Here is a 14,434-nt window from a genome sequence, read left to right on the forward strand (position 1 = left end):
GAGAGAAAGACAGATGGAGAAAAGAAGGGAAAGGCAGAAATACCAATCCAATGTATCAAGAAATACAAACACACACAACCATCACACAGGTTTTGAGTGGTGCACCGATTTCTTCTCACTGTACAATGTTTGATTGTGAGAATCTCTCCAGCCAGCTCCATCCTACCCCTGCTGTCGTTGTGATAACAATCCATTCAGGTTTTAATCATTCTCTCCCTCCATTTTTCATCAGTTTCTGAGTGAGTGAGAGGGAGAGAACGCAGAGAGGAGTAGAGTAGAGAGGCTAGAGGGAGCACAAGGCAAACAGTGCTGGGTTTACCTCTGGTCAGCAGCAACAGCTGGTGCCCTAATGTCTACATCTACTTACTATAGCCTTCCTTCCTTACCTCCTTCACAGGGCTAACTTGTCTTTGCCTCTAATATAGCACACAAAGATATTAGAGTGAGGAGAAATCCACCAGGAAAGGTAAAGCCCACAAACGCACAAGAGGATGGACACATACACATACACACACACCAAAGCCAGCAGAAATAAAATCCCCTGAAATGAAATCCTGTGATTCTCGGGAGCTCTCTGACCATCATACCGCTGCACGTGACCAGGATACACACACGCCAGTTGGTTGCGTGAGCAAATGATGTGTGTGTATGCTCCATTGAACGCATGTGTGAGAACGTAGAGAGTACATGGACTGGAAGAGCAGAGTGTACAGGACAGAGAGAGAGTGAGAGACAGAAAAGCTCTTAAGTGAAGCCTCTAACCTCGATCTGATATATGTTCAACTAGCTCAATAATGAATGAACCATCAGCTTTTCACCCACTAAGAAGAAGTAGCAACAGTCATCAAAATAGTTAAAAGGTTTAAAAAATAATGCAACAGTTGGACACAGTTTTAATTTTATCCATCAGATCTTGACTGAATTATAGCACATACAAGATTTTACTGGCACGGACAAATAATGAATGGAGTTCAGGGATTTTGGTGGAAATTCAGGTTTAACATATATTGTTAAATGCAACTTTTTTTTTCTTAGAATGCACTTATACAATGAGTGTACAAAACATTAGGAACACTTGCTATGATCCCTTATTGATGTCACCTGTTAAATCCACTTCCATCAGTATAGATGAAGGGGAGGAGACAGGTTAATAATATTTTAAAACCTTGATACAATTGAGACATGGATTGTGTATGTATGCCATTCAAAGAGTGGTATGGTAGTAGAACTGCAACGCTGCTGGGTTTTTTCACGCTCAACAGTTTCCATGTGTATCAAGAATGGTCCACCACCCAAAGGACATCCAGCCAACTTGACACAACTGTGGGAATCATTGGAGTCAACATGGGCCTTGTAGAGTCCATGCCCCGACAAATTGAGGCTGTTCTGAGGGCAAAATAGAGGGGGGCAACTCAATATTAGGAAGGTGTCCTTAATGTTTTGTATACTGTGTATATTCATTTTCTAATGGTATCAGGTATTTTTTTAAATATTTTGTTATAAAATAAAGAAAATCATATGTGCCTCATTTGCATAAACACACTGAGTGTATTTGCATTTATGAATAGATTAACATAAAGGTGTGGAACAGGGCTGCAACCACCAAAACGTGCTCTTTCTATGCCTACCTGCATTGTCTAGACTGCCTCATTAATGACTGTTGTTGTCAAGTTCTGTTGCATAATTCAACAAGTGTCAATAGCAGGATACCCTCAGATTAAAAATCAACATGCTTGGCTCTAAATTACATCCATCTATGCATAATTTATATTGTTTGCGAGATCAGATCACTATAATACGAGTGTTTGTTTTTCGGAAGTTGCTTTCATTTCAGCGCATCTAATTTGTAAAAATGTCAACTGTATTAAATAATTACTTTTTTCAATTCCACCAAAAATGAACACCCATCAAAATAAAGTTATCTTTCTTATCTTTCTTGTGATGTACAGTGCATTCAGAAAGTATTCAGACCCCTTCCCCTTTTCCACACTTTGTTACGTTCCAGCCTTATTCTAATATATATATATTTTTTTAAGAATCCTCATCAATCTACACACAATACCCCATAATGACAAAGCAAAAACTGGTTTTAGAAATGTTTCAAATATAAAAAATACATAAAAAACAGAAATACCTTATTTACATAAGTATTCAAACCCTTTGCTATGAGACTCGAAATTGAGCTCAGGTGCATCCTGTTTCCATTGATCATCCTTGAGATGTTTTTACAACTTGATTGGAGTCCACCTGTAGTAAATTCAATTGATTGGATGATTTGGAAAGGCACACACCAGTCTATATAAGGTCCCACAGTTGACAGTGCATGTCAGAGCGAAAACCAAGCCATGAGGTCGAAGGAATTGTCTGTAGAGATCTGAGACAGGATTGTGTCGAGGCACAGATCTGAGGAAGGGTACCAACAAATTTCTGCAGCATTGAAGGTCCCCAAGAACACAGTGGCCTCATCATTCTTAAATGGAAGAAGTTTGGAACCACCAAGACTCTTCCTAGAGCTGGCCGCCCGGCCAAACTGAGCAATCAGGGGAGAAGGGCCTTGGTCAGGGAGGTGACCAAGAACCTGATAGTCACTCTGCAGCACTCCACCAATCAGGCCTTTATGATAGAGTGGCCAGACGGAAGCCACTCCTCACCAAAAGGCAACTAAAGGACTCTCAGACCATGAGAAACAAGATTCTCTGGTCTGAAGAAACCAAGATTGAACTCTTTGGCCTGAATGCCAAGCGTCACGTCTGGAGGAAACCTGTTACCATCCCTACGGTGAAGCATGGTGGTGGCAGCATCATGCTGTGGGGATGTTTTTCAGCGGCAGGGACTGTGAGACTAGTCAGGATCGAAGGAATGATGAACGGAGAAAAGTACAGAGAGATCCTTGATGAAAACCTGCTCCAGAGCGCTCAGGACCTCAGACTGGGGCGAAGGTTCACCTTCCAATAGGACAATGACCCTACGCATACAGCCAAGACAACGAAGGAGTGGCTTTGGGACAAGTCTCTGAATGTCCTTGAGTAGCCCAGCCAGAGCCCGGACTTGAACCCGATCGAACACCTCTGGGGAGACCTGAAAATAGCTGTGCAGCGATGCTCCCCATCCAACCTGACAGAGCTTGAGAGGATCTGCAGAGAAGAATAGGAGAAACTCCCCAAATACAGGTGCGTCATACCCAAGAAGACTCGAGGCTGTAATCGCTGCCAAAGGTGCTTCAACAAAGTACTGAGTAAAGGGTCTGAATACTTATGTAAATGTGATATTTCAGTTTTTTATATTTTTTTATACATTTGCTAACATTTCTAAAAACCTGTTTTTGCTTTGTCATTATGGGGTATTGTGTGTAGATTGATGAGGAATATATATTTTTTAAATCCATTTTAGAATAAGGCTGTAACGTAACAAAATGTGGACAAAGTCAAGAGGTCTGAATACTTTCCGAAGGCACTGTAAGTGTCGAGAAGACGTGTTAAATCCCTGACGAAGCTTTAGTGTTCTTATAGACGCAACGGAAATACAATGTATTCCATTAAACCCATTTCAGCCATTACCAGGGTGTGTTTGCACCTCTCAAACACAGGAAATAGATGACTGAAAAACACAGATCCTCAGGTGGGCGGGGCATGCGCATTGCTAAATGAAGCTACTAGCTACCATCTACCATCCAGTATCCCTTCACCAGCACCCATTAACTACTACTGGTTTCTCTTCCCAGTGAGCCCATCTCTGTCTAACAGACACGTTACAGAGAAAAGCTCTCCACTGCCTGGCTGCCAGACCCAGGGACACCAGACACCTGCCTACCGCCTGACAAATGTACAAATCAAACCAAATTGTATTTCTCACATGCTTCGTTAACAACAGGTGTAGACTAACAGTGAAATGCTTAATTATGGTCCTTTGCCAACAATGCAGAGTTAAAGATAAAGATTTGTTTAAATGAATAAAAAGGACAGCCTGGCTAAACGTATGGGAGGGAGAGGAGTGATGGACTGAGGAGAATGGCAAGATGAAGGGAAGGTACAGAGGTTAGGATGACTGTCATGCTGCGACAGAGAGAAAGATAGAAAGAGCAGTAAGAGAAAGCTATAGTGCAGTGGGGTGGTTGAGGAGGATAGGAGAGGGATGAGAGTGTTGTGAATATGAGAGAGAGAGAGCTGGTTGAGGAGGATAGAGGGGTATAGGGAGTAAATAAATGGAAAGTTGAGAGATGGTGACCGTGCCATTACGTACCTGTGGATGGCAGCAAAGAGGTCCTCGGTAGTTCGGGGGCGTGTGGGGGTCACCATATCCCCCCGCCTGGGGGTCCTGTTGGTGCTGGGGGCCGGCGAAGACTCAGCAGTGCTGCTTGAATCAAACACCTCACCTAGGAGACACACACATATTAGACACACACACATTAGAAACACGTTACACACCCTGATGAGAGAACACATACACAATACATACACACCGACCGAGGAACGAATACAAGCATTACACAGCCCTACAATAGTCAAACACTTCACCTGGTAAATAAAAACACATGCACACAGGACACATGTCACCCACACACGGACAGCAGCTGAGGAGCAAGCTAACACACACACATAACCGATGGTCGGATATCCCGCAAAAGTAACCTGAGTGCCTAAGAGATATAGAGGTGGTGCTGGACTGGCTTCTTACATTCTCTCCCTCTCTCTCTCCTCTAGTTGAGCTTCTCTCCTCCTCCTCCCTCGCTCGTGTCTGCACTTCGACTGCCTGAGCCGCTGCAGGCGATCTCATGTTACGCTCGCCCCCTCCCCCCTCCCTCCCTCCCTCCCTCCCCACCCACATCTCCTCTCATCTCCCCTCCCCTCCTATACAGTGGGCCCCTCCCCCTACTCTCCACATTCCCCCGCCTCCCTCCACTAAACAGACCTCCCCTAGGACAGATGTCCCCTACCTCCCAGAGAGAGAGAGAGAGAGAGAGAGAGAGAGAGAGACAGAGAGAGAGACAGAGACAGAGACAGAGAGAGAGAGAGAGAGAGAGAGAGAGAGAGAGAGAGAGAGAGAGAGAGAGAGAGAGAGAGAAAAAAAAGACAACAGGACAGAGAGAATGACAGATGGAAAAGAGGAAAGTACAGTATAAAATAGATAGTTGGACATAAGGATAGATGGGGTGGACAGAGGGAAGCAGAGGTGAGAGAGAAAAGGAGAGTCCAGTAATAGAAAGGACATAGGGGAGACAGATTAGAATTGAATGAGACAGTGAGAGCATAAAACAAACCAGAACAACAGAAGATGGAGTGAGGATGGAGTGAGAGATTTTTTAAAAATTGTTTATTTCACTTGCTTTGGCAATGTAAACATGTTTCTCATGTCAATAAAGCCCCTTTGAACTGAATTGAGAGAGATGATAAATCCAGGCATCTGCCGCAGTGCTGTCCCTCACTAAGCTGAGCTCTCACTTGGGGGAAGAGGAGGAGGCAGGCAGGTATGATGCCTCTCTGGCTAGCTCAATGACACAGAACAGACAACAACCAGGCGGCACCATGCTACATTAGCACTAAATGGGCAAACTATGTTTTGAGACCATTTATTTTTTGGGCACTGTTTGCGGAGACGCTTCGACTCCTGCCAGCCCTGATGGCAGCTTCTTCTAGTTCAAGATTCAGTTAAAACCAGAGATACAGGGAGGCCTTCCCTATGCATCCTTCCAGGAATATCCTAAACCTTTGATCACATTCAATAAAGGGAATCTGTATTGTGTTGCTAACCCTGTCTTCAGTCTAAGCCTTTTATATACCTTCACAGTCAGAGAGAGAGCAGGCAGTCTAAGACCAGCTTGGAGGAAGCTGGCCCCAATACCTGCCCTTCGTCCTGCCCTGAAGTGGGATTTGAAGAAGGACCGAGGGACAGCTGGAAACCCCAGCTAAAGCCCCTAGCCTTAAGCACAGCTAATGTCTAGCAATGTAACCTACAGTTGAAGTCGGAAGTTTACATACACCTTAGCCAAATACATTTAAACTCAGGTTTTTCACAATTCCTGACATTTAATCCTAGTAAAAATTCCCTGTCTTAGGTCAGTTAGGATCACCACTCTATTTTAAGAATGTGAAATGTCAGTTTAATAGTAGAGAGAATTATTTATTTCAGCTTTTATTTATTTCATCACATTCCCAGTGGGTCAGAAGTTTACATACACTCAATTAGTATTTGGTAGCATTGCCTTTAAATTGTTTAACCTGGGTCAAACGTTTCAGGTAGCCTTCCACAAGCTTCCCACAATAAGTTGGGTGAATTTTGGCCCATTCCTCCTGACAGAGCTGGTGTAACTGAGTCAGGTTTGTAGGCCTCGCTCGCACATGCTTTTTCAGTTCTGCCCACATATTTTCTATAGGATTGAGGTCAGGGCTTTGTGATGGCCACTCCAATACCTTGAATTTGTTGTCCTTAAGCCATTTTGCCACAACTTTGGAAGTAGGCTTAGGGTCATTGTCCATTTGGAAGACCCATTTGCAACCAAGCTTTAACTTCCTGACTGATGTCTTGAGATGTTGCTTCAATATATCCACATAATTTTCCTTCCTCAGGATGCTATCTATTTTGTGAAGTGCACCAGTCCCTCCTGTAGCAAAGCACCCCCACAGCATGATGCTGCCACCCCCGTGCTTCACGGTTGGGATGGTGTTCTTCGGCTTGCAAGCACCCCCTTTTTCCTCCAAACATAACAATGGTCATTATGGCCAAACAGTTCTATTTTTGTTTCATCAGACCAGAGGACATTTCTCAGAAAAGTACGATCTTTGTCCCCATGTGCAGTTGCAAACCGTAGTCTGGCTTTTTTTATGGCGGTTTTGGAGCAGTGGCTTCTTCCTTGCTGAGCGGCCTTTCAGGTTATGTCGATATAGGACTCGTTTTACTGTGGATATAGATACTTTTGTACCTGTTTCCTCCAGCATCTACACAAGGTCCTTTGCTGTTGTTCTGGGATTGATTTGCACTTTTCGCACCAAAGTACGCTCATCTCTAGAAGACAGAACGCGTCTCCTTCCTGAGCGGTATGGCGGCTGCGTGGTCCCATGGTGTTTATACATGCGTACTATTTTTTGTACAGATGAACGTGGTACCTTCAGGCGTTTGGAAATTGCTCCCAAGGATGAACCAGACTTGTGGAGGTCTACACATTTTTTTCTGAGGTCTTGGCTGATTTCTTTTGATTTTCCCATGATGTCAAGCAAAGAGGCACTGAGTTTGAAGGTAGGCCTTGAAATACATCCACAGGTACACCTCCAACTGACTCAAATGATGTCAATTAGCCTATCAGAAGCTTCTAAAGCCATGACATCATTTCTGGAATTTTCCAAGCTGTTTAAAGGCACAGTCAACTTAGTGTATGTAAACTTCTGACCCACTGGAATTGTGATACAGTGAATTATAAGTGAAATAAAATGTCTGTAAACAATTGTTGGAAAAATTACTTGTGTCATGCACAAAGTAGATAACCGACTTGCCAAAACTATAGTTTGTTAACAAGAAATGTGTGGAGTGGTTGAAAAACGGGTTTTAATGACTCCAACCTAAGTGTATGTAAACTTCCGACCTCAACTGTAGGCTTCTCCAAGCTCTGATGCTGCTGATGGTCATTAGTAGCCTACCAAACTTGCTAACTGCCTGGTAGCACTCTATTATCGCTCTAATCACTGACATCAATGCAAATGTTATCGAAAATCGAATCAAACACGTATTGAGAGCCCATGAGTTCATGTTGCGCAACATTTCTATAGGCTATGCAATTACCTGAGAAAACAGTTTTAATTGCCTCTATTAAAAAGAGAGGATCCCATCAGCTTTCTATAGGCTAGGTCTACTATATTTATTTATCAACTTTCCTAATATTAAGCTCATTGCTTCGCTTTACAACAGGAGTATAGCCTACCTGGCTGGCATGAAAATGAACCATGGGAAAAGCATCCTCCATTCGCTATTTAAGTGCATAGATGGTCCATTCTAAATCAAAACTAATTTCATACATACAGTACCAGTCAAAAAGTTTGGACACACCTACTCATTCAAGGGTTTTTCTTTATTTGTACTATTTTTTACATTGTAGAATAATAGTGAAGAGATCAAAATTATGAAATAACACATATGGAATCATGTAGTAACCAAAAAAGTGTTAAACAAATCAAAATATATTTTATATTAGAGATTCTTCAAATAGCCACCCTTTGCCTTGATGACAGCTTTGCACACTCTTGGCATTCCCTCAACCAATAAATTTTTGGAGTGGTTGAAAAACGAGTTTTAATGACTCCAACCTAAGTGTATGTAAACTTCCGACTTCAACTGTATCTCTCAACTGCCTTTTACCTCAGCCAACGCAAACTGTCAGCACAGCTAACAAACACCTGCCACCATCAGTCAGCACTGAATAGCTGCTAATGATGACAGACTAGACCTTGAACTCAGCAACCAACAGTTTGATTGTAAGCTGCCTCAATGTAATTTACAAAACAGATGTCCCATTTTATTTCTTCAAAACATTCAATTTTATTCAATTTTATCTGAATTTAATTTGAGTATTTTTGGTGTTAATAATACAAATTAAATCTAACTCACCACTCTCGTCGTCCTTAGAGCTGACTGATCCAGTGGTACTGCTGGTCCCATCTTCCTCATCTTCTTCCTCCTCTTCCTCCTCTTCCTCAGCCTCTCTGTTTTGCTCCTGCCCCTCAGCGAGGCTTGTCTCCTGTGTGACGGTGGCCGGAGGCTGGGTCTCCTTCTGGCTCTTCGTGGAGGTGAAGGGTTCACTACACTCTGTCAGGGCTGAGGAACTCTCTGAAACCTCATCTTCCTCCTGCTCTTTCTCCTCATTTCCCTCCTCCTTAGTCTCTTCCTCTCTCACTTTAGCGTCCACCTGGTCTTCTTCTGTGGTGGCCGAGGTGGTGGTCTCATCCTGGGGGCTCAGTGTGGTGGTAGTCTGGGCGGTCTCCTCTCCCACCACAGACTGGGGGGTGACAAGAGACAGTTTGGGCTTCTTGGAGACCACTGAGGGTTTCTGTTTGACTGGGGGGATTTTGATTGCCTCCTCCACGGGGCTTGGGAGGGGTGACTGCCCCTCCTGATCTGGTTGGGCTGAGCTGTTGGACAGGCTCTGTTCCTCAGGTTTACCGTTGGTGACGGCGCCCCCAGGCAGCACCTCAGAGTCACTGCCGTCCGCGGACAGTTCAGCGAAGAGCTTCTTCACAGCAGATGATGAGGCCTTGGTGATTTCCTCTGGACTGGTGCAGTTCATCAGGGGCAGCATAGTGGGATGCTCCAGCTGCTTAAGCTTCTCCGGCGTGTGGGGCTTGAGGGCCCAGAACTGGTTGCCCCCCGTTTCCTGAGCTTTGGTATGTTCCGCCTTGCCGTTGACTTGCTCCTCTGGCCGCTTGACTGAGCGGAGGCGCACACTCTGCAGGGCGAATGGGGTGATCAGGGGCATGGGGGACTTGCCGGCCTCCTTGGCTGCTGGGCTGTTAGTGAACGCAGCTGGTTTTAGAGCGTTCTTTGCTGCCTTCAGGGTGAGAGGGGAGGCTGTGGGTGGAGCAGGGGCAGGCAGGGGGGGAGGTGGTGGAGGAGAGGGGACCATGGAGGGGAATGGAGGTGGATGAGGAGGAGGACTGAGGGTCCCGTTGAAGGAGAGGCTGGGGTGGATAAGGGAATCTGGAGGTGGAGGGGGAGGGAAGTCTGGAGAGGTGGAGTAAGGGGGCGGGCTCATGGGGGTGCCCTGAGGGGTTGTGGGTAATGGAGGTGCGAGGGGCAGAGGGGGAGAGCTGGGGCTGGATGGGGGGAGAGGAGCAGGGAAAGGAGGTGGGGGGCTGATGGGTTTGGTGGGTGCTGAGGTGGGAGGCAGGGGAGCAGGAGGTGGGCCAGAGTTCCTGAGAGAGTCAGAGGCGTTTGAGGAGAGGGAGGTGGAGGAGGAGGAGATGGAAATGGATGACAGGAGTGAAGACTTCCTCTCAGGCACTTTGGGCTTGGGCCGCCCCGAGGGTGAGTGGGACCTCATGAAGGAGGGCACGGGGGTGCCGGCCGTGGGGGTGTTGGACTGGCTGGAGTAGCCGCTGGAGGGGGAAGTCAGTCTATGGATCCTGTCCGGGGAAGAGGTGGCCGTCTTGGGCTTGACCGCCACACCTCCCTCCTGGGCTGGAGGGACCGAGGCCTGGATATTGATGTGATTGTGGAGACTCCCACTTCCATTCGACAGACCCCTCGGGTGTGTGCCCGCTACAATGTTGGCAGCAGGGTGGTGTTGGTGAATGGAGGGGGACTGCGGCCCCTGGTCTCCATGGTTACGGGGGTAATCCATGTAGTAGCCCCAGGACTCTGCGTAATCGGAGCGCAGGCTGCTGGTGTCGCTGTGAGCTGGCGTCACATGACAGAGTGAGTACACATTAGCCACTACGCAACTGTTAGTGTTGTTAGCCGCTAGCGACGCGGCGGAGCTAGCGGCGCTCACACTGCTCTGGCTCCGTGGTCGCAGCAACCAGGGGTCCTCGTAGTCGCTGCACGGGCTGTGGGAGGGCGAGGAAGGGGACACGCCCTTCCCCTTTCGATCTCTCAATCCCATCTGGAGGCTCTGCTGCAGGCTAGCGATCAATGTCTCGTTCAGCACCGATCCGTTAGCGCTCACATTAACCCCGCTAACTGCACTAACTCCACCCAGGGGCTTCTTCCCGCCAGGCTTGCGGCGGAGGGAGTCGGTCCTGGCCGGGGGCAGCGGCGGCTTCTTGGCCTTGCGGAGAGAGATGCTGCGGGACAGTGAGCGGTCGCTGTATAGACTGTTAGAATCTTCCTCGTGGCTAGGCAGCTCGCGGCACTCGTACATGCTGTGTCTGGCAGTCCGGCCGGCTACCACCCCGTGGCCCTGCCCGCTACCATGGCTCCTGGAGCGCAGGCCAGAGTCCAGGTGCATTGAGGTGTAGTAGCCGTCGTTGTCCTGGGAGTACAGGGAGCTGGAGTCGGTGGTGGTGCGGGACGACAGCTCCAGGCTGCTGTTCAGGTGGTTGATGGGAGTGGAGCAGCTAGAGGTCAGAGGACGCCGGGGCAGGACCACATTCTCCGGCGTGTCGTAGATTGACCACTGGTCGTCGGCCGAGGACGGAGTCGTCGCGGCGATGGTGCTTGTGTGGCTGTGCAGGCTGCCATCCGAGCAGCCCGATTCGCTGGGCGTTGCCGGGGAAATCACCCCTCCGTCTTGGGGATGTGTGTGTGTTGGTGTGGAGGTGGCCCGGGCAGGGCAGGTGGTCCTGTGGGTGAAGGAGGTGGAGCTCAGGGGGTCCATGCTGGTGCTCGCGGCCAGACTGAGAGGCCTGGAGGTGGGGTAGGCCGTCCCGGGGGACTGGGGGTGCTGGCTGGAGGACTTATGGAGCGTCACAACCTCGGCAGAGAAGGACATGGTGGCGTTGGGGATGAGGGATGTGGAGTAGGCAGCGTGGGGGGACACCACACATGCCGGACCACCACCCCAGTCCCCTGTCTGGGACCCCCGCACCTCCTGAGACTTGGGCCGTGGCAGAGTACCTGTCTTGGGGGCGTTTCTCAGATGCACCACGGTGTTGTCCACCTGCAGCTTGCCGATCTGCCTCTGGGGTGCATTGTGGTCTTCCGGCCTGATGGGGGTGCTGCTGTAGATGAGCTCAGCACTGAGAGACACCCTTGGCCCGGGTCTGGGAAGACTGTGGAAGCGCTGGGCATCTACATTCAGATGCGGGGGTAGGACCAGCATTCCGGAACAGCCGTCGCTACTGGAGACGGAGATGCTTCCTGTAGACGAGGATGTGGAAATTCCGGCCATCTGGGCTGCGATTCCTTGTCCCCGTTGAGCCCGGATTCTCCGCATGGACGGCGGAACGATCTTCACCTCCTCAGTCTGGCAACCAGAATCCCTTGTCTCGGAATGCCTGAGCGATGAGTTGACGCTCCCGACTCTTCCCAATGTGGAATACTGTCCCGGGATGAACATGGAATGTGGCCGGAGCTCGCCCCCACGTCCTTTCCCCACTGCAGAAGAGACAGAAAGATAGAGAGAGAGAGAGGTTTAACATATGAGCAATCAAAATACCTCCAGCTTCCTCCTCTCCCTCTCTCTAATTTCCTCTCCCTTGTTCCCCCTCTCTCTGGCAGGCTGTCGATCAGATTAGCTGTGTCTAAGAGGCTAATTAATTTGATTTGCTGCGGCCCTGTCTGATGGGCTAATAACCGCTGGTCGTCTTCATTAGGACAGAGATGGAGAGAGATAGAGAAAGAGAGATGGAGAGAGAGAGGAGAGAGAGGAAAAGTGGGACAGAGAGAGAAGAGGACAGACGCCAGAAGGCAGACTCCCGCTATCCTTTCCCTCCTACTCTGGCTCCGTCTGATCGGAAAGAGAATGGTCCTCAGGGTGTGGGCAGCTGGTAAGGCATTGGGCAGCTCACACACACCCACACCCACACCCACACCCGTACATAAATAAACAAAGTGAAAAATATGGTGTAAAATAGGAGAGGATATCTGATGTATCGGCAATCTGTGCTGGCTGCCTGTTGATACTCATGCTCCCTAAACATTCACACACACACCTACCTCCCCCTCCCTAAGGCAGAGAGTGACAGCGCTGCTGTAGGAGATAGATTAAGTTGCAGGTTTCTACTTCACAGACAGCCTGGGTGTCTCACTCACTGAGGCAAGGACTTACCATCTAACAGTAATCAGGACTTCCAAGCCTGTCTGTCTGGTCTTTCAAACCTGTCTGTCTGGTCTTTCAGACCTGTCTGTCTGGTCTTTCAGACCTGTCTGTCTGTATAATAAGGCTTCAAAGCTCTGCCTATCAGCTGCACTGATCACATCCTACAGCGAGGAGAGTCCCCAGTCATCCATAGCTTAATAGGGTTAGCTTAACTAAGTGTAGCACATAGCTATTAGCAGGGGTGTGGAACCCTGACCCCTCTGTTTGTTCTTCAGCCCATCTGTTCTGAGGATTAGGGGTGAAAGGTCAGGGGGCGTTAGAAGGGTGGGGCTATCATAACAACAGCTGACAATAACAAACGCACAGAAGGGGGAAAGGGAAACATTCACACCATCTTCGTCTGGCGTATCCCCTAAGCCTCTGGGGAGACAGAGGAGAGGAGAGGTGGGTTTTGGTTGGGGTTAAGACCAATTGTACAGTAAAATCCACAATAGGACATGTATTCTTGACTGTGTGTTGATTTTGATTGTGACAGAAAACCAATCTTGTCCTTTCACCCCACATCTTGATGAGTATACCCTTTCCTACTTAACCTCCCCTGTCATTCTCCCCCCTCCCTCCATTGGCCTCAATCCAACCCCCATGATAGGCCAGTGTGCATTACACAGTTGTGGAAATATGAACATAGAATGATATCATCTGTGGTAGGAATGCTGGGATTAGATGCAGGGTTTAGTGGTGGGGTGTGTGGGACACACTGTGGCATGCTTAGATTATCAGTGTATCCCAGGGATTAACACACACGAATAAGTGCCCGTTTAGATTCACTAGACTTGTTACCAGCGCCGGTCTCGTAAGTCACCAGATATTCAAAAAAATGTGTGTTCACATTAGATACACTTATCATGGCTAAGGAAGGAGGACAGCGCAGAGACCGGGCCCTTAGCGGTCATGGGAAAAGGAGTGATGTCAGACTCTGGACTACTAGATTTGAGGAAGTAGAGATCCTACAATGACAGATGCCAGTAGAGATTTTACTATCAGGGGCGGAGCAGGGGGGCTTATGAAGAGCTTCTAGATGTCAAATGTCAAGATTCTAGCATGAGAAGGCATATGTAGAAATTCTAGAATAGGGAAGAGGACTTTGAGAAAGAGCAATGGTGGTGGTTCTACAGGAGACTTTACAATGTGGGGGAGTCAAACTAGTCACTACACCAGCCAGAGGTGTGAGGCAGGCTGGTGGATGGACTAGCTGTCTGGGTCAGGGATGAGGGAAGGACGGGAGGACTAGTGAGAGCGGGATGCAGAACAGCTCTGGGTATATACCATACCTAGTTCGGTGCAGATGTTGTCAGGCAGCCCTGATATAGTCTTTCTGCGTTTGACCTTCTTGGGCCGGCGGGAGACTGTGTCAGTGTTAATGAGGGAGCGGCGGATGCTGGCCTGCCGGTCAAACGTTGCCCCTAGTGGCCGGGAGGGCGAGAGCAGGCAGGCAGAACACCGGCAAACAAAAACCAGCCCGTTAGTGATACAAACACACGTGCAGTTCTGTTCATACATGCAGAGTGACAGAACAAGAGAGAGTAGACACAGTTACATATATCTAGAAATGCATGCTGTATAACACACATGCAGAGGACATAGACAGGGGCGTGATACACAGACAAACAGAGAAACTAAAAGAGAGAGAGTATCCCACACAGCCACACACACATACAAGACCAAACATACAGACAGTTAGTTAGTTCAGTCTCT

General features: G+C 48.1%; 1 protein-coding gene across 6 annotated transcripts in view; it reads right to left on the reverse strand.

The window, feature by feature from the left end:
* Nucleotides 1-14,434, reverse strand: part of nhsl1b (NHS-like 1b) — a gene marked incomplete at its 5' end in the record, with an annotated part of 178,540 nt that overhangs the window by 4,175 nt on the left and 159,931 nt on the right. For all 6 annotated transcript variants that reach the window (XM_084149686.1, XM_084149691.1, XM_084149687.1 and 3 more), the window contains 3 exons: nucleotides 4,240-4,372; nucleotides 8,593-12,015; nucleotides 14,011-14,142. In XM_084149686.1, the coding sequence (XP_084005812.1) occupies nucleotides 4,240-4,372; nucleotides 8,593-12,015; nucleotides 14,011-14,142 (3,688 nt within the window). The remainder of the gene's footprint in view (nucleotides 1-4,239; nucleotides 4,373-8,592; nucleotides 12,016-14,010; nucleotides 14,143-14,434) is intronic.

Source organism: Coregonus lavaretus (assembly GCF_964263955.1).
Source record: "Coregonus lavaretus genome assembly, chromosome: 31".
NCBI classification, from domain to species: Eukaryota; Metazoa; Chordata; class Actinopteri; order Salmoniformes; family Salmonidae; genus Coregonus; species Coregonus lavaretus.